This window comes from Ostrea edulis, chromosome 10, assembly GCF_947568905.1.
Source record: "Ostrea edulis chromosome 10, xbOstEdul1.1, whole genome shotgun sequence".
In the NCBI taxonomy this organism is placed as follows: Eukaryota; Metazoa; Mollusca; class Bivalvia; order Ostreida; family Ostreidae; genus Ostrea; species Ostrea edulis.
In genome coordinates, this window is record NC_079173.1 from 27,916,426 (window position 1) to 27,941,743 (window position 25,318).

Below are 25,318 nucleotides of genomic sequence, written 5' to 3' on the forward strand. Positions count from 1 at the left end.
ACAAACATGGACCCCTGGACACACCAGAGGTGGAATCAGGTGCCTAGGAGGAGTAAGTATCCCCTGGCAACCGGTCACACCCGCCGTGTATCTAAATGTGACTGAAAGCCATAGTAAAGTTTTTTATCTTGTCATGTCGTGTTGAAGCTTTTTAATAAATTCTGACTGATAAGAATATAAAAAGAGGTTAGCTAATAAAAGGGAATAATTCGCTGGAATTTCCAACAGGCTATTGAAAGACCTTATCACTAAAGGCTACGTAGATATTTTCGACGAGGAACTCCAGCATATTTTTTATGTTGACGTTAAAGTATAGAGTTAGAATGGTGTTTAACAAAGTAAATTTTTGAATGATTGGTCGCAAAATGTTAATACATGTACTAGTATTTTCCTGTTCCATTGAAGAAGCAGCTGTCTATGATGTCAAAAATCCTAGTCCTTAACTTATTGTAAAGAATGGTAATATAAGGTGGTGAAAAGAATGTTTCGATGCTGTTGATTTTGCCAAAGGTTTGTGAATTTCGAATATACCAAAAGTTCTTTAGAATTTTTAAGAATCCACCTTTGATTCACAGCACTTCGTGCAGATGCTGTAGCATAATACGTCTGAAGGTCTGAAGTTTCTCCTTCACGACAGGTAATATTTTTGTGATGAGGAAAGATATGATTTACTGGATCGAGTAAGGTATTTCTGTAAGGGTTTTTGTTAAGTTTCGGAATCCAGAATAGGTGCGATAAACGTTTACCCCATTGACTGGTATATTGGATGTGTTTAAAACTAAAACGTGATTTTGAAGAACTTCGTTTTTTGAATGGGAATTCGAGTTACTAAATGTGGAATTAAAGCAAACAGTTGTGACAAAGACAGTTTTATTAGTCATGCTTTATCAGAAGGAACCAGTTTTCTACATTTATGTAACCTATCTTTCATCACTTAATTCAGGATGACTGAACAGAGGGATACACGGTACGCATTTTTGTTTTAACGTGTAACACGAGATTTTAAATATTCTTATACATTGTACTTTCAAAAACTGAACAAGATACTTTTGGTGCGAAACATCAAATTGGCCGCTAAGCTTAATTTTTAAACTATTTCTACGAAAATGCACAGAAACATTTTATTTGATAATGGAATGTATATACCGGAACAATAAAAAATAATTTCTCATTTCCCCATATGTACTCCCTAACATTGGTCGGCGGTATATGTTCTAAATTTTGCATGCATTGTTCTACCCACGTGACCCAGTCACGCGCAGACAATAATATAGTAGAACAGCAAATGAAACGCCAGCTGAAAGGTTAGGGAATTTAAATTTTAGAACTAGAACTAGAACATCGATTAAATCTGCTATGAAATTCAAATATATCCTTTACATTTGAGTATTATAATAAAAACTATTATTCATGCCTCGTAGTTATCAATGGTAGAGATGATCAGAGGCGGATTCAGGATTTTACGAAAGGGAGATCCCGAGGTATCTTAGTAAGACTGATTAAACAACTGGAAAATGGAAAATTAATGGAATACACTTTGGAATTATCATAACTGGAAGCGGGGTGGGGGGTTAAACCCTCGTAAATAAAGCTCGGTCCCTCTAACTGCGCCTTCATGTAAGAGCCACGGGGAATGCAAATAATGTAGAAACGTCATTGACATATAACATTTGCTTTGAAATATTTGTCACGACATAAAAAAAAAATCTCTTTAGAATATACATTTTCATTTATGGTCGGATCTTGATATTCAGGATGCATGAGGAATGAATAAAATTAGAAATCGTTTGCAAAAAGGAAGATATTGGCATGCATGTCTTCAATTTGTCGTTCAGTTTCACTAAAACAGCTCTATCGGATTTATTTTTAAATATACAGTGTATACAGGTCCAGTCCAAAGACTATTTCTACCTACGTAGCTACTTATAGCTACATACATGTAGATATTTAAACCTACTCCGGGTAGCTATTTTTACCTACTTTTTCCTTTACTTGCATTTCATGGACAAACGCTGGAATATGGTGTGCATCAAATTTTTTGATTCACTTAATACTGATGATGAATACCACAAAAATATTGGACAAAAAATGCTTACTTTCTAACCTTTCAAATTTGCATCATTAACAACACCCGGTTCCATTTTCTTGGAGCTTAGGTAAGAAGTCTAGAATGTCTTACAAATATGTATTAATTTTAAAGTTTACCTCAGTGCATTTTCACGTAAAAGGTTTTTGGGGAGATTTTTCATGCAAACAAATTATAAAGTCAAACTATATATAATACCCCGACCCTGTGTTGGCCACTACAATGGGCGCGTTTGATTTACTGAATCCGGGTATCTTTCTATACTAAGTCGAAGTGATGTGTGTTGATGGGCATAATGTAGAATCTATCATGGCGGAAAAACGGAAATATAAGGACACTTAACACCCCCCCCCCCCCCCCCAAATAAGAATGTAAGAGTTGATATATTTTTGGCTTAGATTGGTTGCATTCTTATGAAAATAAGGACTTGTGAATTTTCTGTAATGTTCGAAAGTTGAAATACATTAATGATTTCACTTCCTTATATCTCTCACATGTACACGTTGATTATTGTATTGCAGTGTGTGTATTCATAATATACATGCATATTCATATAGTGACCAATTTAGAATCTGCTTGATCATATTATGATATGCATAATGATAATGTGTTTTCAGACCAATGTGGAACGATTAAACTTGTGAATCTTTCGACATGATTAATAGGTTAGTTTAAACAATATTTATTCGTAAATGATTTGATAATAATGTTTACAAACAATGTCTTATACATGTAATAGATTGAGAAACAAGCCAAAAGGCTTATATCAATTATGATTTTAAGGTTGGTAAAATATGAACGTGTATAGAGAAAATAATTTGAACGTTCAATGAATTGAAACATAATTTAAAAAAAACCCTAGTTTGTAGAATTGATTTATCTAATCTTTTTAACATTTACAAAATAACTCTCTCAGAATAAATTGATACTTGCTGATTTTATGCATAATTATCCTGAACCGGAGTTTCAAGTCAATTGAGAAAGAAAACAAGGTCATTCATCCATTATCGTGCAATCAGCCATCTTGTGAACGAGTAAACATATACCACCATTATATGCGGGGTGACTTTGGGACACAGTGAATTATCTGATTAAATGAACACTACGCTAAATGTTTGCAAGACTTGGGGGGGGGGGGGTGTCTGTTCGTGTGTGTGTGTGTGAGGGGGGATGAGAGGTGCATGTGTGCGCGTGTGTTGTGTCTGAAATACTGCCAAAAACAGCTCCAACCCTCAAACAGACCATTAATTTATCTGATTGCATACACCGTGTACATTGCGAGGGGCTGTCCCGTTTTGCGGAGATCTAAAAGTATATATCATACATATTGAAGTTTTCATAAGATAGAAAATGTGATAACAAGCAGTTATTGTTCGCATATTTCAAACACTACTTCAGTGATACCTTATATGGATGCGCACTTTGAATACTAGAACATACTCCAATAAACACACCCCCTAGTACAGCCGTGTTTTGGAACTCCCTACCAAATTCAGTCGTTCACGCCACCTCTCTTAAACAGTTAAACAGTTCAAAATTGTGGTCAAGATCGACTACATATAAAAATTCTTTATTTTAATCTCAGAATAGACGAATGTAAATATTAATTGTATCCATTTCGTTAAACATTTCGTACTTTTTCTCGTTTTTGTACATATATACTGTAAATATTTAGAGCTCTGTTCTCGCGGTCAAGTTGTCATCAATACAATTGATGGTTTCAACGTACAATGTAAATAAAATACAAATGTAACTTCAGATACTTTTTATCAATAAGTCATACTGAAATAGAAAGTTAATGTTTCAAATAAAAAAAAGACATACGAAATTTTTCCCGTAAGAATATTTAAAAAAGCCCATCTTACCTGTTGGACGACAACTAACCTTTTACTCGGGTTACGTTTAAAAAAGGTGTGTGGTGAACTAAAACTCATACCCTGAATAGGTATTCAGCCCATTCATTGAGCAGTACATCGCATAAAAAAACTCCAGAGAATTCTCTTAGTGTTTATTTTGTTCATAAAAGTAGTGCTGAATCCAAAGAAAGAATAAGGGTTGAATAATGTTTGAGGAAACGAGAACTTTTCAGATATGTAAAGGGAACAGATGGCGTGTGTTTGTCAATATTTCAAGAGATTTTCCAAGCATACGATTAATTTTATGCAACTAGTTCAATGCTGCTTTCGTAATATTTGCAAAAATAATTTGAGAAACAAAACATTGACTAATTTTCGGGTTAAGGGGTTTGAATAGCAAACGTTCCTATAAATCAAAATTTGTCGGAGACTCCCATCAGCGTCGATAAATTTGCAGATGTTCGACATTTTACAGGGTCAATTTCAAACAATCTCGTCATAAAGAATTCTTGAAGAAAGGGGATTCCTTCAAACGAGGAGTTATGTCCCCTCCACGGGGAGATAATTTAAAAAAATGTGAAAATAATGTGAAGTGTTCCGGAACTATCGTATCAGGTTAAAACTTGCATCCAAGCTTCATTATGAATACTCAAGCAAGCGGCATATAATATTACACTGGCACTGTGCATACCTATCCTTTCTACGGCCAACACACACATTGTGACCCCCTGTGCTGGGCTGGGCCTCACGGGGTTATCATAACATGTATGGAATGCATCTGTCACAGGTTTAACAGTGTATACAATGTATATGATTTTATTATATTAGGTACTTATAACCCTAATTATGTGCTTGGTTAACTTAAATAGTGTTAAGTGGATTGTTTTTATTTTCAGAACAGTATGTGATCAGTGGCGGATTTAAAGGGGGGGAGGGGAGCCGGCGCCACACCCCCCTTAATTTTTTTAATTTAAGGTAAATCGTGGTATCTTGTTTAGTTAAATGTACTACACGATAAAAAAGCAATGATTTCTTCCACTCCCAGAGAAATAAATGACAAAATCTTTTTGATTTCTCGAATTACTTCATTGGGAGCACTTAATTTTTTCCAAAAACTCTTAAAATTTGCGTCATTTCATTAATTTCACCTTATTTAGCAATGATAGAAAGTAGTACAAATGACTAATTAGGAGACATATTTTAAGCTCTATATAAAATCTGTAAAATCCAGGAGCTTTCGGGGGCTTTGTCCCCAGGGTCTCCACCTCAAGGCGCCCCAGACCCCCTGCCTCATAAAGTGCCCCCCCCCCCCCGTAACAGCAATTCCTGGATCCGCCCCTGGTGATCTAAATCTCTTATGGCGTTGCTATGTATTTGATCTTATTTACAGTGGAATTTCATTACAGGAGTCCTGATTTGGATTTCCTAAAAAAAAAAAATAAAAAATTCTAATAATAATAATAATAATAATAAAAACTTATAAGTTTAAGTTTTCTTATATTTGAGCAGTCAACATTTGGAGGCATGAGGTACAATGATAATTTTATTGATAAGTCGTCTTAATGAATCGTGAATAGAAAAATACAATATGAATGATAAAAGAGACAATATAATATAAGAGATGTATACATTATAGATACAGCCAAAGGAAAAGAAAAAAAAAAGCAAGAGACATAAGTTATGGAGGACAGACTGCATCACGAATTCTAGTCATGGAGAAACAGATATTTTTCAACGATTTAAAACATGTATTTGACATAATCTCACTAAACTTAAGTATATTCGACTTATTACAAAATTTTGAATGTATTTTTTCTTCTTCTTGATACCTGCTAATGATTTGTATTCTGAAATAAAATGAAACTCGTCTGCTACATGAACATATACAATGTATTTTGTTAAGTGGAATACTAGTATTTGAACCAATCTCTACCCAGAGTTGTCGTTCCTTGCTCTCACTTACACCTCTGTAAACGTCTAAAAATAAGCAATGTTAATCCACATGTAAATCCAATTTTTTTTACGGCTAATAAAACTAAGAAATATTTTATGAAATATCTGGAAAATGTAGGACACGCAACTATTTGTATATTTTTTTCCATTACTATATATTCTTCATGTACCTATCTATAGGCCTGGTGCAATAGAACTACCCAATATCTACATTTCAACCCAAATCAATGCTTCTTGTGTCACAAAAAGACTTGACATCTGCTCAATATTTATTAATTTACGTATATTTTTATAACTGAAGTCAAAACTATACTTTATTTGAGCATACGTGCCATTTTACAAAAATCTTGTAAAACCCTTGAGACGTTTACAGAGGTGTAAGTGAGTGTAAGGAACGATAACTCTGGGTAGAGATTGGTATTTGAGGTATCACACCGGTAACTTAGTCAATTGTAGTTCCATATATTTAAAGAAATATTTTTTTTCCTTGCGCGATTTTTCTCATTTCCTCTTCTTCTTTTCTCTTAATTTTTGTACCCCTGATTAGGAAATTTTGTGTAATTTGTAGAAATAATCAAGTGTATACAAAGGAACTATTTGCTGTTGGTAGCTGAGGCTACTTCCTGAAGTGCACTCCGGCTGTTTACACACATGTGAAAAACACGTGGATTTGAGGGTAGTCTTGTTTGCGGGTAATTTTTTTTTCGAAAATGCCGCGTATGGTGGTGTTTTTCTGGTGTCGGCAGACGAGATAGGTAACATAGAACGTGTCTGACTGTGTTATTCGGCATCAATTTTGTAAACTGATTTTTAATGATTTTTTCCCCTCTATAGTAATATATAGTGAAAATAATTACCGGTGTGATACCTTGAACATCAACCAGTCTCAACCGGAAGTTGATCCACGATACGACGATCCAATCATCTAGAATAATGATACCATTTTCATTGTACGGTTTAATTGCTCGGTAGACCTTCGTAGAATTCTACACAAGACAAATTGAATTCTCTTTCCGTGTTTCTAGATTATACATCTTGATAAAAACCATAGCAGTAGAGTACTCGCGGGGGATTTTGTTTAAACATGTATCACGGCTACCCATGTCCTAAATCATAATGTATCGGTTATGCAAGAAAATTCGTTTGGAGTGTTTCCGGTTATGAGTTAAAAGAGAACAACTCGCCGCTTCGACAGGTAGGTAGATCTGAGTTTTTCTTGTTTATGATAATTTAACCTTTGTTGACGAAAATCGGGGAATGTAGTCAGCTGTAGAAATGATTAAAGTATACGAAATAACCACAATTACCCATATTTAAAGCGGCAAGACGACACGAGATGATTTTCCGAGAGGAAAAAGGGGTTTAATTTTGAAAATTTCTCACAACTCTCGATTGTCAGGGTCAATATCGGCTCAATCAACTAACCAGTCGAAATAAGTTGACCACTCTAGGGACGATTTGTGCAAGTTGAAATTAAAATATTCTACTTTTTTGATGTTGGTATTTGTATTTTGCCAAAATTTCTATCCAAACGGGTGAGGTAATGCTTTAGGGGATAAGTTATGATTTAATGGATTGGTTAAGATTTAGAGGAAAAGTTGGTTAATACACACCCGCTGATAGATACAGTAGTATTACGTACCTGAATGAGTTTGTATTACGTGACGTAATTTAGATTAGTATGTACGATTCTGGATCTGCAATAACCATTAATCCATGACTTAGGAATTATTGAAATTAAATTTTTTTTATTTGTAACGAAGGTATTTGAAAAATATTAGTCGTGTTAGGGAAAAAAAGATTGATACCGTTTTCGATTTGCGAATTCACCTCTACTCTTTCCCATGCAAAAAAAAATGTATAAGCTTTAGATATTTTTCTTCAATGTACATGCATGTACTCGTATATGTATATTTATTCAGGAACGTATTCACCAAAATTAAATAAAGATGTTGCTTATTCGGAACCAAAGACGTGGCAATCAAGGCTAGATCCAGATAGTATGTCAACTTTATGTATAGTAGGTGCAGAGAATTGAAGAAGATAGAGTGTATTATTCTAAGGTGTGTATAAGCAACTTATTTATGACTATGTAGAAAATTAACGGATTATGTAAATGTCGAATACTTATACATGACGTTTAATTGTCAAATACGTAGGTAACGCTTATGCTTTCTTGATGAAAGGTGAAGATAACGAAGAGTGACCAATCTCATAACTCCTATAAGCAATACAAAATAGAGAGTTGGGCAAACACGGACCCCTGGACACACCAGAGGTGGGATTAGGTGCCTAGGAGGAGTAAGCACCCCCCCCCCCCCCGTCAATCGTCTACACCCGCCGTGAGCCCCACACCCCGATCAGGCAAACGGAGTTGTCCGCAGCCAAAATCAGTGTGCCAAGAACGGTCCACCAATCGCTACATGATGTTGCACAGAATATGTTGTTACTTTGCATTTTCTGGTCTAGTACTTTACTTCAAATTCAGAACACCAAATGTTAAAGTCTATAAGGAATTACTTCATATTAGGATATAGAAATCTATTGATTTCCTAGTAAAATGGTTAAGGGGCCATAGGCCATAGTCAGATTACCTGGGGGGATGATACACTATATACATGTAGGTGTCGATCTTGTGTCAATTTACTCTTTAGGGTGAATTTATAAGCATGGAAGCTATCATGATATGGTCTTGTGATTATGATAACGTTTTCTCTACTTCACAGGGACCATTTAGACAGAGATCGCCTCCAAAAAAATATATTTACCGAATGCACCAAATCGACATGCCAGAGAACAACCCATCAGGCAACATGATGGCTACAGAATAAACGATTCTAAGCAGTTGCAGCCGCAGAGACTTGGACTAAACTTTGATTACATGTCAGAATCTAATGTGTAATAAAAATACTAGTTAATTTTGAGCGTGGTAGAATAATTACTAAACTAACAAAAATGGACTTTCGGAATACTCCTCATCTGACCAATAATATCAAATTAATTGTTGTCACCATTTGGCGTTTTTTGTCCGCAAACTAAATTCCACATGAGAACCACTGAATGAAAATTAACCAAACGTGGCAGAGTTCTTCCAGAATTGCTGTTTCTCTAAATCAGATTCGTTAAGATAACTGAGAGTAGATGCCCTACAAAACCTACTTCTTTGTAAAAAATTATAAAACATTGCTATAAAACAAAGCAAACGTTTTCTCTCTAAACTGCTATTAAGAAAGGTACCTGCAATTTGATACCCGTTTTTCTATGCAAAGAAATAACAGCCCGTAAAACATTATGTTTACACAAGCATCACTCGAAACATCCGTGTATACAAAGTGAAGTGTCTTACCTACTGTAACGTTTGCTTTGAAATGTTTTAGAAGAGAGCTTATGAAGGGACAACTCTCAGATTGTAAAATGCTGATAAATCTGAACGGAAGTAGGTATAACCAGAGACCATACTCAAGTAATCTCTCTTTAATGTTAAATACCAAACGAAAACAACAAAAGCAAAACGAGTAAGTGACCGATGTCAATAAAGCTATGTTGAATTTTCATATGCAAAGTCCGTTTCCCCTTTTAATTGATGGTAAACTTTGTCGCATCCTTTATATTCACACCTGTGCTGAGTTCTTTCCATCTGTAAAATACAAAATAATAGAATAAATAGTGTATGTTGTATTGGGATGGAAATGAAAACACTCAATGAATCTTTGCATAGGAACAGCTGAAGTTAGCGGTAAAAAAAACTTTAGTATAGTATCAGTACTTGTATTTTTGCATGTATTTTTTCCATAGGCACCTGAAGTATGGATATTACTACCCCCCCCCCCCCCCTTTGATAATTTTATTTGGGGGGGGGGGGGTTCCAATAATTTCTCTGAAATGTGTGAATTCCCTGTCTATCTCATCCCTCTCTCGATTCATGTAATCGTTAATTCACGCTTTTTGTAAGCTTTAGAGATTGGACTTCTACCGGTATGATAAAATACGTATAAAACACAGGCACTTGTTTCATACATGAGCCCCCCCCCCCCCCTCCTTAATAATACCACAGGCACTTGTTTCATACATCATGAGTCACCCTCCTTATTAAGGAGGGGGACTCGTGTATGAAACAAGTGCCTGTGGTATTATTAAGGAGGGGGGACTCATGTATGAAGCAAGTGCCTGTGGTATTATTAAGGAGGGGGAACTCGTGTATGAAACAAGTGACTGTGGTATAAAAAGAGAAATTATTGCCACAAAAAAAAGTTATCATAAAAGGGGGGGGGGGGTAGTAATATCCATACTTCAGGTGCCTATGGGTAATTGTGGTTATTTCGTATACTTTAATCATTTCTACAGTTGACTACATTCCCCGATTTTCGTCAACAAAGGTTAAATTATCATAAACAAGAAAAACTCAGATCTACCTACCTGTCGAAGCGGCGTGTTGTTCTCTTTTAACTCATAACCGGAAACACTCCAAACGAATTTTCTTGCATAACCGATACATTATGATTTAGGACATGGGTAGCCGTGTGTATTCTTTTCCTCGTAAATAGCGATACACCCAGAACATTATCCCGAAACCCGTGCTCACCGTGGCTCCAGGTGTTACAAGGAAAAGTGAGATTACGTATTTAGTGCAGACATCCTTTTATACCTTTTCCAGATGAATAGCAAAAGCAGGCATGTCATTTAAGTGTTTATAAGACATAAATATAACAAGAATTTTGCTATAAAATTTGTTACGTTGAATCCAAACGATCAAAGGTGGACTATTCACCTTAATACACGGCGTTATTTCCTTTCAACAAAGCTTGACAAGACCAATTAACTTTATAATATATGAAAATCATTAAAATATTTTGACATTTTTCAGAAGAAATTATTGCTTTCATAATATCTATATAGATTCAGGTACATTTGGTCTCTTTGATTGATTCTATCCTTAAAACACGGGTTTGATACTATCAGACAAACGAGAGAAAAAGTGACGGAAAATCAACAGAAAAACAGTCTACTACGTAAGATAACATCCCCCTCTCTCTCTGTCTGCCTGTCTTCTCTCTCTCTCTCTCTCTCTCTCTCTCTCTCTCGATCGATCGATCGACCCCTAGGCATTGGTTCCCTGAAATAGTAATGCACAATACGTCAATGAAATCATTTTTACGCGTGCGCGCATGTTTGTGTTCAAAATTTTGAAAGAAAACAAATCTTAAAAATCACCCCCCCCCCCCCTTTAAATCAATGAAAAGGCATCTAAGGTCAACTGTTTCTTATTTTAAAGAATTCAAACTTTTAACCAAATTATGTGATGTAATGTTTCTTAAGCTTGCTAAAAGACGCCCCCCCCCCCCCCCCCCCCCCCCCCAACCAGCGATCAGGGCCGTAAATTACATGGAGGCGGAGGAGGCAGCTGCCTCCTCCAACTTTTGAGCCAAAAAAATTTAAAGTTTAAAGTTCATTAGAATTTATGTTGTTTCCAATAACTAAGAACATGATACCTCCCTTAAAAAGCATTCCAAATCTTTCTTTTAGAATGAGTTAGTCAAGTAACATCTTAGAAGGCCCTAGAATCAAGGATTTTGCACGAAACGTGTTCAGTGTGCACAAAATGTGCTCAGCGTCTGGGGGCCCAGACCCCCGCCTAATTTCCTGCCTCCTCCAAATTGAAGGTTAATTTACGGCCCTGACGATATGCTAGTAACAGCTATTCATTATATCCTGTAGTAGATCATACATTTGGATGATGCAAGTTCTAATAAATAACCAGCCTTTGCACACACACACACACACAACCTCACAAAATAAAACAACAAAAAACCCGTGGTGGATCAAAGTATTCAATATTTAGTTTTACATTTACTGATGACCTGTCAGCTAATCCGTATGGTGATGGTTATGAAGATTGGAAGAATTACAATCTACATTGTCCTGATTTTTCTTCTGACAGAATTGAATTGTTAAATGGTTTGTACGCATTTACTAATGTACCAATAACTATTCAAATTCTTCTAAATGGATAGAAGATTTTTGTCCACAGATGCCATTAAAAACCCTTTCCTCTAAATAAATCAGAATAATCCCTTGATTGAACATTCTGGTGTTAGTATTCAAACCTCCTAAACACACGGAGTAAATGCATGGCTTACATTCCTCGTTAACTGTATTTAATCCATTTCATGAGCATTAAACATGTCCTTCTCTTTAACAAACAGATGCATGCTTTGTATTGCTCGTTGACTGTAGAGTAGTTAATCTATTTCATGACCAATAAACATGCCCTCTAATTTATGTTTGCAACCACTTTTTTCTTCATTTTTGTTTTTGTTTGTTTGCTGGATTTTTGCGTTTTGTGCAAAAAATATGCCTTTCACCGTAAAACATGTCCACTTTTATTCAATTTGTAAAAAATATGCCTTTCACCGTAAAACATGTCCACTTTTATTCAATTTGTACTCTTGTTTGACGACCACTTAGTAATCATGTTTTTAGGCTTGCAACCTCCTGTTCAACCTTTTCTGTATTGAATATTTATAAACTATAAACTATCCACTTCTTCCCGTTTCCTAAAGACTTCCGTAAAGCTAAAACAACCACATGCATTGTTGAGATAAGACTCCAACATACTATAGTGACAGTCAGAAAGTGAACTTCAAGTGGTTTACGCAATGTTCTTTAAGACCGTGCATATTGGAGTTCTTTTAATCTTCTATTGTGAGTAGTTTTTCTTATGTCAATTAATAGTTAAGTGTATTATTGAACGTTCTATATCCTTCCAGCTCTGTTCCATCACTCCTGCACGCATGCGCTGTTGATGACATTGAGTATAACTCGGCTACTGGTTGTTACAGAACGTAACTTTGTATATTTGTCTTACCAGGCCGGTTAGAATTTTTTCATTCATGAAGAGACATCACCAGCTTAAGGGGGTACTCTACAGCGTCATAATGGCTGACTTCCTTTTAAAACATGGTGGAAAATATAAATATCAGCAATATTTGTCTATTCATTTAAAAAAAATTCTTGCATAGCTAAGTAGCTCAGTTAGGTTAGCACGTCGATTGCTGAATTGTAGATCGCGTGTTCGAGTCCAGCAGGGGTTTTAAATTTTTCTCAGATTGCTTTCAAATAAAACTGTAATTCAGTTCTAAATAAAGTAAATTTGAAAGTTTTCAATTTCAAAATATTGTTGCACATATCCTCCTCTTTTCATCCATATCAAATTTCTCTGGTGTATCATACATCCTTAAGGTGAAGTGCCGCAAACTTTGACCACAATGCTCAGCGCCTTAGCAGCGAGGGTTCTTTATCCTGTCAACGCCCACCGTGACAGGGGAACCTTCGTTATAAGGTTCATATCCAACATATACGTGACTGTCGCTTCCAATGCTTGACGCAGTCACTGCCTATGTTAAACTTCTTGGAATTCACGAGGCATCGGGATCGAGATCCGTACCCCGGGCCTCTCGGTTGTGAAGCGAGCACCCTAATCATTAGACTACTGCAACCTTCAGTCTCTGGTGTTTCACATGTTATTTACGTTTAAGCCATCACAAGTAGACTCTCCAAGAGGTTTTTTAGGTCAGAAGACAATGTTACATTAAGAGAGGGGATATAGGATACGAAATTAATCCTGTATATTAATTTGAATGCACTTTGAGCTTTCGACAAAACAAAATCCTTATTTCAAACGTCTCTATAACCTAAAAAATGACCACTACTTTTAGGTAAAAGTTCAAAGTCACCGGTCACATATGATAAATTATATCTCAAAAACAGTTTCATGAATCTCAATTATCACCTGCAAATGACGTGAACATATCTCGACTGATTCAATACATGAAGTCAAGTACTGCGTATGATCAATTTTTTTTCTTATTTAAAGTTAAAATTTTGCAAAATCTATGACCGTTATACATGTAATGATCTTATATGCATATACATGTACAACCTGTCATTAAACTGAATGCTTTATGACGTATTAAATTCTTTACGTGAAGATTTTGAGCAAGGATTGAGATAGCGGGACCACAGCGAATGTCACCGGTCAACAAGGGGTGTTTACTCCTCTTAGGTACCCTATCTCACTTCTGGTGTGTGCAGGGGTCCGTATTTCTCGTATTCTGAGTTCTGTATTCATAAGATTTATCAGATTGATCACGCTGTTCATTATCTTCATTTCATTCATGCCTTAAGTTGTAAAAGTCATAGAATTGTTAAGGTCATCGTATAATTTCCTCCATTTACCTATTTTGCAAACAATCGCTCGACTTTTAAAATACCACAATCCTTTTCGCAATTCATTTAATGCTGTCTTTTGTTCAAATGTATAATAATTGAAAATAAATGAAAGAGATTAGTGTTTGTATCCACACGTGCAGATTTTGTAAACTATTAAAACATTTTTGAATACCTCATCTACCAAATTAAATGTTTTAGTCAGTAAAAACTGATGCTGTATCAATGCATTTTATTTTTCGATAACAAGTATTAACAAATCTACAAGGATGAATGATTACGCTTTACATTGTAATTTTAATCACCTCACATGCCCACCAAACAGCGCCTTATATTCATATTTGAAATAAAAATATAAAATCGCGACCCATCAAAAATACTGACCTTATAGAAATTTACATACAGATTTGTTTATGAGGAAATTGACACATGAGACTACAAAGCATTATCACAAAGAGGGCAGTTAGAATTGTAATTTTAGATTTTCCTTAATCTTGTTATCGACATAGACTTAATGACACAGGCAGAAGCAAAGGCACGGTTAAGTTTCCTCATCAGACACCCAGGAAGTATGGAAATATGAATTAGGGTTAAGCTTCCTCATCAGACACCCAGGAAGTATGGAAATATGAATTTTGTCAAGGATGTACTTATATTGTATGTTAACAGTGAATTGAACATATTTTATTGACAAAACTATCAATTAGATTAGACATAAGCTCATAAACTTAGATAACCCTCTCCCAGCCGGTGATCAATGTATTCATAAATGCTTTACTGGTTTTAAAATTTTGCATGTTTTTCAATGTTACGTAGCAGAACGAGACATGTCAGTTTTACAATGTGAAAAATACCAGCGACGTGTGAAATATAGAAATGATATATTACACTGCATGCATGCAGTATGTATTCTTCATTTGCATAGCTTCCTTTTTTTCTGACCACTATGAAGCATCTTTACTAAGTACATGTATGCGTGCAATATATAACGAAAAAGTGAAGATAACGAACAGTGATCAATTTCAAACTTCCGATAAAGAATACAAAATTAAGAGTAGGGAAAACACGAACCCCTGAACATACCAGAGGTGGGGGCTGGTGCTTAGAAGGAGTAAGCATCCCCCGTCGACCGGTCAAAATCCGCCATGGTCCCTCTCTCTTGATAATACAAACGGAATAAAGCATCTAGTCAAAATCATTACGTACATTGGTATAAAACATGTCAGACGCACTAGACCTAATGACAGGTTGTATTTATATTTTATAAATGTCAGACGCACTAGACCTAATGACAGGTTGTATTTATATTTTATACATGTCAGACGCACTAGACCTAATGACAGGTTGTATTTATATTTTATACATGTCAGACGCACTAGACCTAATGACAGGTTGTATTTATATTTTATACATGTCAGACGCACTAGACCTAATGACAGGTTGTATTTATATTTTATACACGTCAGACGCACTAGACCTAATGACAGGTTGTATTTATATTTTATACACGTCAGACGCACTAGACCTAATGACAGGTTGTATTTATATTTTATACACGTCAGACGCACTAGACCTAATGACAGGTTGTATTTATATTTTATACACGTCAGACGCACTAGACCTAATGACAGGTTGTATTTATATTTTAGATCTTTATAACGAACATACTTTTCGCGAAATGCTGAGTTGAAATACAATGTGGCTGACGTCGTACCGGTCGGTCTATCTATCTATCTATCTATCTATCTATCTATCTATCTATCTATTTATCTATCTATCTATCTATCTATCTATCTATGAGTATCTATCTATCTATCTATCTATCTATCTATCTATCTATCTATCTATGAGTATCTATCTAGCTAGCTAGCTATATTGATTTATCATTCACTTTCAGTAGCATCAGTCCAGTCCCAATCGTGCTCGGGGAAACGGTGTGGCGACTGCTTGATTTTCGAGGGATGTGCCTGGTGCAAAGACCCGGTACGTTACGCACTATACGGACATTTATTTAATTTAGTTGTCGTCTATACCCAATATGTTACATACTACAGGATATCTATTAGTTGTCGTCTATACCCGATATGTTACATACTACATGATATCTATTAGTTGTCTATACCCGATATGTTACATACTACATGATATCTATTAGTTGTCTGTACCCGATATGTTACATACTACATGATATCTATTAGTTGTCTGTACCCGATATGTTACATACTACAGGATATCTATTAGTTGTCGTCTGCCCTTTTCATCTGGGAACAAATTAGGTTGACACGATACCACCAACATTTCCCATCAATATTTCACACGATACTTCCGGTTCCTTACAGCTACTTGTATTTTGAAAAATAAAAATAAAAACGTTGTTCGAAAGAATGCTAAAATCAGTATACTGTAAATTACTAAATATATTTGAGAATTTTCTTATCGAAATAAAATTACTTGCTTTTATTTCTATATTACTGCTATACATGTACATGTATAAATATATATATATATAATTCAATAAAAAAATCAGGAAAATATACAGTTCCAAAATATATTTAAATCACTAGCGCTTTCTGGATTTTAACATCCATCCTCAGGTGAATACAAATTTTAAATAATTATTTAAAATTTGTATTCACCTGAGGATGGATGTTAAAATCCAGAAAGCGCTAGTGATTTAAATATATTTTGGAACTGTATATTTTCCTGATTTTTTTATTGAATTATTTTGACTGTGTGATATCAACTCTTTCTATTTGGATTATATATATATATATATATATATATATATATATATATATATATATATATAAAATCCAAAGTCCACTTGCCAACTCGTAATTTGAGATCTGCGAGTCATTTCATGCTGAAATAAGCAATCTACTGTGACGATACATACACCTGAGGTTTGAGAAGGTCATATAGATATACTTATGTTCTTCTTGGAAAAACGGACATCACAGATGCTTTCATGAGTGCAATTAGTTGGGAGAAACATATTGCGTAATAGGGATAAATTTCATCGGGTGTAATTTTCACATTTTCATCTTTTTGACACGGTCGCAGTTTAATAAACTTGCGGATTTGTAAAACTAAAAACAAAACAAAACCGACAAAAAAAGGGAAGGAAAGAAGGGTAGGGGTTTTACCTCCCATTGTAGTCGTGTACCAAGAACTACAACTCTGCATTAAAAATATGTTTCTCTTACGGTAATCCATCGTGCATCAATAAGATGCATTCACTAACTAAACGGAAAAAACCCCCAAAAAACAAAAAACAAAAACAAAAAAAAAAAACCAAAAAAAAACCCAAAAAACCAATGCTACAAATATTAGAACCCCTCCTTGACGATCTACGGATCAACTGTGACTTGAAAGAAATATCCAATTCTCGAAAATCTAGTCGATTTAGCATTTCGATTTTTAAAACATTTAAATATGCGTAAGAAACTGAATCTTGATCAACGCAGCAAAGTGCTGTTTTGTATTTCAGCACATATTTATTTACCAGGGTTTGGGTCACACAATTGTCACGCTTTATCATAAAAAGATGTTTGGGGCCCATTTTCATCCACTCATACCGTATTTACGAAAACTGATTAGCATCAAGACTTCTCCTAAGTATGAGATGACTGTCTTGTTATTACGGGATTAGATCTGGCAATAAAAAAAAAAAGTTCCCCGATACTTATCATATATCAAATTATTTCCTCCTCGTGTTTACAGTCAGTTCCTTGATACCAACGATTGTGCCCTCTGCCGTGTTGTATCGTGTGATTGTTGTTCGCTTCTCGTGTAGAAAAATTCATTTGTTTGCCAATGATCAAGAACTGCAAACAGCAGTATTATACAGGTGATAATCCAATGTTTTATACCGAATATTCTTCCTTGTGTAAAGTAAAAAGGCCACCGTTGGAAATGTGCATGTCAGTGAAATGTCATAACATTTGTGCATGTCAGCGAAATGTCATAATATTTGTGCGTGTCATCGAAACGTCATAACATTTGTGCATGTCAGCGAAATGTCATAATATTTGTGCATGTCAGAGAAATGTCATAATATTTGTGCATGTCAGCAAAATGTCATAATATTTGTGCATGTCAGCGAAATGTCATAATATTTGTGTATGTCAGCGAAATGTCATACTGTTTGGCCTATCTATGGTAAACCACTAATAAAATCCCAGATCTGTAAATAAACACAGTAACCTGTTTTTTGTAGCTCGGTATCGGTCATTATAGCTGTTATTTCTTGTAGTAACTGGCTAACGTTAGCCAGTTTTTTTTCACTTTAAGTAGCTGGTTACTAGCAACTGGCTATCAATAGCATATTTTTCAGTTTTAAGTAGCCAATTGTTCTATGTTTTAGTAACTGCTTATAGTAGCTACAGGTAATTTTACCGACCTCAAAATCCATAAGACAAATGTAACATGTCGATTAAGTTCTATTTTCTGATTATGAGTAAAGTTGTTTTGCGGACGATTTATCAAACTTGGGCTGTATCAATACCAATTGTCGCCCGTGCGGGGCAATAGTTCGTGTTTGAGAAGAGAGTGTAAAAGGATTGCTCCTCAAGTGCGCGGTCTGTTCTGATACGGGTTTTTAAGCTGTACATACCTGCGTTTCTGCGGAATTAATGTTTTCGTTTATGTGGGATTGATGTGAATGTACCCAAAAATAATGTAATGCGAATACTTAATTAGGAATTGAAGTTGTTGTTAATATCAACCTTCGAGTTGTGTAATCTATCGACATAAATCAAGCCTATTAACTTAAAAAGTGTAATAAACTTTGAAGCTAGCTGTCGATTTCTACTGCGTGTTTCGGGTTCAGTGTTTCATTTATTACACATTGATTGTACTTTTATTTATATCCACAGAAGTTCAGTCCCGCAGTTACGCTAAAGGGGCTTAATAATTCGTTCATGAAATAAAGAAAGATGTGAACTGTTCTGTGGATTCAAGACTACAATGTACTTTGCTGATTCACACAGCTAGTGATGTATTCAAGAGGTCTTGAAGTTATAAGGCCAGCCCTTCATCTATATTTTTATTGGTAAACCTTTTTCGTTTGTCCTGAGGAAGGGACGGGTTGTGCCTAGGACTTATCAAATTGTTCTTGTCGTTATCCTTTTGCGTAAAATTATTTCTACATGTATTTTAAGTTACTAATTTTGCTTACTAGAGCAATTAGGATAATCGGAACTATTATTTCGTCTCCGATTCAGTCGCGGTTTTGATATTTAGTATGTCCAGCTATATAACATATTTGTCGACGTAATTGCTTTACAATACGGAACTTTCGGGATGTGCCGGAACGAACTTTATACACCGCGGTCACGTGATAGTAAGCAATTGTAGGACAAAGTTGACATCGATACAACTGGGGTTTCGCTAGAAGGTCCTTAAAGTGCTATGCGCAGTCCTACGATGACGATCCAAGTCACTGTTGGTGCTTAGTATCAGGGTGTAAATTGGATGGAAGGAAAAAGGCGTATTAAGACGCGTATCCTTGGATGGAAGTTTTATTGATATCCTCAAGATATTCCCTAGATTTGTTTTCCTCGCCAACTCACATAATTTAATCAAATGCATTGTCCTAAAATGGTTGTAGTGATTCCTTTCTTTGAAAATATCATTTTGATACAGTAATTTGATAGCAATTGAAGCTTTCCATGCTTGTTTACTTAGTTGTTATTGTAATCCGGAAATGACATGCCCTACAAATTAAGGTATCACACCGGTAATTATTTTCACTATATATTACTATAGAGGAAATAAATTCATTAAAAATCAGTTTACAGAATTGATGCCAAATAACGCAGTCAGAAACGTTCTATGTTACCTATCTCGTCTGCCGACACCAGAAAAACACCACCATACGCGGCATTTTCGAAAATAAATTACCCGCAAAAAGACTACCCTCAAATCCACGTGTTTTTCACATGTGTGTAAACAGCCGGAGTACACCTCAGGAAGTAGCCTCAGCTACCAACAGCAAATAGTTCCTTTGTATACACTTGGTTATTTCTACAAATTACACAAAATTTCCTAATCAGGGGTGCAAAAATTAAGAGAAAAGAAGAAGAGGAAATGAGAAAAATCGCGCAAGGAAAAAAAAAATTCTTTAAATATATGGAACTACTAAAAAAAATTTCTTTAAATATATGGAACTACAATTGACTAAGTTCATTTTGATTGGACAATTTTGATTGGACAATTACCGGTGTGATACCTTAAGTTCAACACGCGATAAAAGTCAGAGTGGATCCGCATCTCGAAAATCCCGTATTATACAGCAACTTCTGCACTGTTGATAATGACGCTTCTCGAATATAGTACCCGGAAGTCTTAAACTACTTTACGCAAGCGCACTACGTTCCGGGTCAAGGAAAGATAACTCAAGTTTTCGGATTGGAATATAGTTTCGAAGCTCCCCTACGAATAATGATATCAGAGTTACGTCGTAACGGAATACTGAGCTGACCGGAGGTAGAACAGAATTAATAGCTGTAGAAAGTCCACTAAGACATATAATCCTATATATTCAAAACTCAGTTTCAATAAAGAAAGATGCGTTTGGTTTAAATGGAAGACAAGAGACCCGGATTTTGTTTTCAATTTAGTGAAAATAAATCATCATTACCTTTAAAAATTAGCGGGATTATTTTGATGTGTAATCATTTTCTTTATGAACGTTAAAAAAATGTTGGTAAATCAGTCTAACTTTCAGTTGAAACAAAATGACAGAAACGTTTATTTAGAAATATTCATATTTACTTCGAAATAGTATCCATACAAGTTTTTTTTAGTGAAAGATTCTCCACCCTAAAAATTGAATAAATAAATATATCAAAAGGAACAGCTATATTCAATGACTTGTAAATGAACGGATGTTAGAAATACGTCAAAGCGTAATGAACAGAAGAGGTTTTATATCCCTCCGTGATCAACACACTTCCGTATGTTGAGAAGTGTTTAATGTTGTAGGACTTTAATGTAATTATGATAATATTTATGCTTTTCCCTGATTTTTGACTGAGGAATAAATTTACGAATTATTTTAAAAGCGTGATGGTGTGGTAATTTTATACAATCGAGAGTTGAATTTGAGAAGTCAAAAACAGTTCAAGATCTTGTGTTGCTATTGTTAGAACAGGTATATTGAAGATTTTGTGTTGCTATTGTTAGAACAGGTATATTGAAGATTTTGTGTTGCTATTGTTAGAACAGGTATATTGAAGATTTTGTGTTGCTATTATTAGTACAGGTACCGGGTATATTGAATTGATATCGGATATGTATTTTTCTGAACTGTTTACTACCACTCCAGAAAGAGGACAGAGAAAGGGGAGGTGGTAAAACGTGTAAAGTGAGGGCCGTTTTTAACCATTTGACATGCGCTGTGGAGGTAGAAATGTACTACATGTATCAGCACAAAAATACTGTCTTTACACATACGTCCATATTAACCTAACTCACAGAAAATGAAAAGTTTAGATACAAGACATTAAATTAGAATTTTACAGGTGTTGTCGAGACATGTTCCTTTTGATGTTCTACTCACATGTCTTGTCTTACCTTATAACTGCATAAGATAGGGCTACATCTCTTGTCTTTACAGAAAGGTGTTATTTCTCTCACACATCATGACGTTCCCATTTAACAGGTTTTGTGGGAGAGAGAGAGAGAGAGAGAGAGAGAGAGAGAGAGAGAGAGAGAGAGAGAGAGAGAGAGAGTACTAGTAACATGCTAACCTTCATGTTCAGAGGTTAGGAGTCACTTTGAGGTCGCGAAACTCCCCTGAAAGTCTAGGAATAGTTATCTTTATGCCTCCGCCACAAAGTGGTCGGGGCATATAGTTTTACCCTTGTCCGTCCTTCTGCAACACCCAGTGGTCCGAACGTTTTTTCTAAACACCTTGAGATATTGATTTTTTGTATGCAGGCGTATACTGATGAATTACCCTTTAATAACTTTATTGCGAAAGACATACATCTTATAGCATTATAACAAAATTGAACATGGATAATAATTACAGGCTGAGTTCAAGTTTTGTTCCGTTTCATTGATTTTTTATGGAGTTGTTCCCCTTTAATTTAGAAAAATTACTGTTATCGTAACAATCCGGAAAACTGATCGTCAGATTTCCGGACTTTTTCTAAACACTTTAAAATATTGAACTAAGTGTTTGTATGCAGATGTATATTGGTGAGTTACAGATCGAGTTTGAGTTTTGTTCCGGTTCGTTGATTTTTGATGGTGTTGTGTCCCTTTAATGTAGAAAAATTACTGTTGGGACAGGTTTTCTGTACTTTTTTCTGAACGCTTAAAGAGACGTGGACACGATTTGAGCTGACAATTTTCAAATTTTATGTTTTGATTTTTAATGTTTAGAATGCTTAACTAAGGTATTACTAATGATCAGCAAAAATTTGAATGTCAGTAGTCAAGGTACATGGGAGATACAGAGGTCACAAGTCCTTGTTATGTAAACAAGGATCGTGCCATGTTTTTTTTTTTTTTTTTTTTTGTTTTTTTTTACATTGGTTAAATAAACTAGTAAAAGTTTCGCTTAAAGCAGATTTTTTTTTTGAATTTACAAGTGAATTGTTAACACATTTAAATAGTGTTTGGCACATCTCAATTTGACATTAAAGAATTGCGAGTGCTGTATCTCACTTATAACTCAACAACTGATATTCAAAATTTGGTTAAACATTAGAAATACTTTAGTTAAGCATTGTAAATAATAAGAATGGAAAAATAAAATTTTAAAATTTTCAGCTCAAATCGTGTCCATGCTCCTTTAAAGATATTGAATTTTTTTTTTTTTTTTTTTTTTTTGTAAGCAAGTGTATATATGAGTAACTGTTACAGATCATTACATTTACTTATACTTGAAGCTCGGTGCGATGTTCATACAATTATTGGTTTTCTATGAATTATTTTCATTTAGGAATATTCCTTCAATCGTTGTGCAACAGAGAGCCAAACAACTAGTAATGGATGTAGACAGGTTGTCAGGAGGGGCTCCCACGGGGTGCAGATCATCAGGGTGAGAGGGATGGATTCTCTATTATAAAAATCGTGGATCCCGTGAGGATCCGGGTTAGAATAGGTCCTCAGTACCCCTTAGCTTGCTGTAAGAGGCGACTAAATGGGGCGGTCCTTCGGATGAGACCACAAAAACTGAGGTCACTACAGGTGTGGCACGATAAAGATCCTTCTCTGCTCAAAGGCCGTAAGAGCCGAGCATAGGCCTAAATTTTGCAGCCCTTCACTGGTATTGGTGACGTCTCCATATGAGTGAAATATTATTGTGAGGGACGTTAAACAATATACAATCAATCAGTCAATCTATTAAAAGTCTATCAGTTAGCTACCAGAGTAAAATGACTTCAGTTTGGATATTGAAAGTGAAACTAGCGCTTAAAGTGAAAAGAATTTGGTAAATTATGATCAGGAACCGCAAGGGAAATGCCATTAATTTTCTTGAATTGCTTGGTTTGTGATTTCCATTATTTGAATAAGATATTATATAACCTTCCTTTTCAGAATAATGAGTTCTCAGATGGTGGACCAGGAATGGAGCCAGTACAAATAAAACCTCAACGGGTGAAGATAAAGCTGGTACCAAGTTAGTGAAATCAGCATATTCATTTATCAATTATTGTCATTAATATTATCAAGAAACTCGAATATCTGCATGTACAGGGTAAAAAAGAGTGTACAAAATATGCTAGTAAACCTTATTGTATTAGTGGAATTTTTAGCAAGACACAAAAGCGATTCTCCCATAAAAAGTATATTTAGTGAGAGCTAATTTTAGCGACTTAATAATTCCATGAAAGAGAACTATTACTTAGGATACGAAATAAATTGTTAGCAATATTGAATTTCTAGCTATCTCAACACTTTTTCTGATAATGCCAAAATCCTCGCTAAAGAATAAGAATCTGCGTATACGGTAAGATGACCATGGGTGTATCGACATTATATGGTTGGTTGGTCGTGTATTGTTTAACATCACCAATGGCGGATTTAAGGGGGGGGGGGCACAGCCTGCTCCCCCCCCCCCCCTAAAATTTTCAAATTTAAGGTAAATCGTGGTATCTTGTTAGTTAATGTACTAAACGATAAAAGAAGCAATGATTTCTTCCACTCCCGGAGAAATAAATGACAAACTCTTTTGATTTCTTGAATAACTTCATTGGGAGAACTTAATTTTTTTCCAAAAACCCTTAAAATTTGCGTCATATTATTAATTTCACCTTATTAGAAATGATAGAAAATAGTACAAATGACTAAATAGGAGACATATTTCAAGCCCTTTAAAATCTGTAAAATTCAGGAGCTTCCAGGGGCTTCGCCCCCCTAGGCCCCCACCAGGACTTCGTCCTGGACCCACTGGGGGCCTCAAGGCGGCCCCCAGACCCCTGCCTCATAAAGTAGCGCCCCCTAACTGCAATTCCTGGATCCGCCCCTGGTCACGCTTGATAATCTCTCACTCATATGGAGACGTCGCTATTGCTGGTAAAGGGCTGCAAAAGTTAGGCCTATGCTCGGTCCTCAGTACCCTTGCTTGTCGTAAGAAGCGACTTAATGGGACGGCCTTTCGGATAAGACCACAAAAACCGAGGCCCCGTGTCACAACAGGTGTCGCACGATAAACATCCCTGTCTGATGATTGTACACTCCCTTTAAAAGATGAAGTCTCAATGAATAATGCTCTAGATATCATAAATAAATTTAGCTCCGTTTCGGAAATGATTCTTAACACATCCAAATCGGAAAGTATCTTAATGGGAAACCTAAAACATAATTATACGGATAATATTTGTGGAATAAATATAAATTCCTCTTGTGTAAAAACTTTAGGAATCTACATCGGTCATGATAAAACACTTTGTTATAAAAATAATATTTTGAATTGTATAAAAGACATGGAAAAACTTTTTGAGGCTTGGAAAACAAGAAACCTCACTCTTTGTGGAAAAACTTGCGTGATCAACACGTTAGCTCTATCTAAGATTTTATATAGAATCTCTGTTCTCTCTTTACCATGCAATGAAGAAATAAAAACAATGAATAGACTTATATTTAAGTTCCTATGGAATAAAACAGATCGTATAAAACGAAATACTTTAATACGTAGCATTAATGAAGGAGGTATTGGTGTGATAGACGTTGAGTCAAA

General features: G+C 35.3%; 1 protein-coding gene and 2 long non-coding RNA genes across 7 annotated transcripts in view; 2 read left to right on the forward strand and 1 right to left on the reverse strand.

The window, feature by feature from the left end:
* Positions 1-6,407: 6,407 nt before the first annotated feature.
* Positions 6,408-8,817, forward strand: LOC125666606 (uncharacterized). Its single transcript, XR_008799503.1, has 3 exons — positions 6,408-7,090; positions 7,818-7,958; positions 8,622-8,817. It is a non-coding gene; the product is annotated as an uncharacterized LOC125666606 (long non-coding RNA).
* Positions 8,818-9,353: 536 nt separating this feature from the next.
* On the reverse strand, positions 9,354-10,483 carry LOC130051077 (uncharacterized). The gene is made up of 2 exons (XR_008799504.1): positions 10,312-10,483; positions 9,354-9,532 (listed from the first exon to the last, which is right to left on the reverse strand). It is a non-coding gene; the product is annotated as an uncharacterized LOC130051077 (long non-coding RNA).
* Positions 10,484-12,446: 1,963 nt separating this feature from the next.
* Positions 12,447-25,318, forward strand: part of LOC125678016 (integrin beta-3-like) — a 39,121-nt gene continuing 26,249 nt past the window's right edge. For 4 of the 5 annotated variants that reach the window (XM_056152373.1, XM_056152376.1, XM_056152375.1 and 1 more), the window contains exons 1-4: positions 12,447-12,597; positions 16,019-16,104; positions 23,078-23,176; positions 23,677-23,758. In XM_056152373.1, the coding sequence (XP_056008348.1) occupies positions 12,552-12,597; positions 16,019-16,104; positions 23,078-23,176; positions 23,677-23,758 (313 nt within the window). In that variant the 5' untranslated portion in view covers positions 12,447-12,551. The remainder of the gene's footprint in view (positions 12,598-16,018; positions 16,105-23,077; positions 23,177-23,676; positions 23,759-25,318) is intronic. The other variant, XM_056152374.1, reaches the window with a different exon arrangement.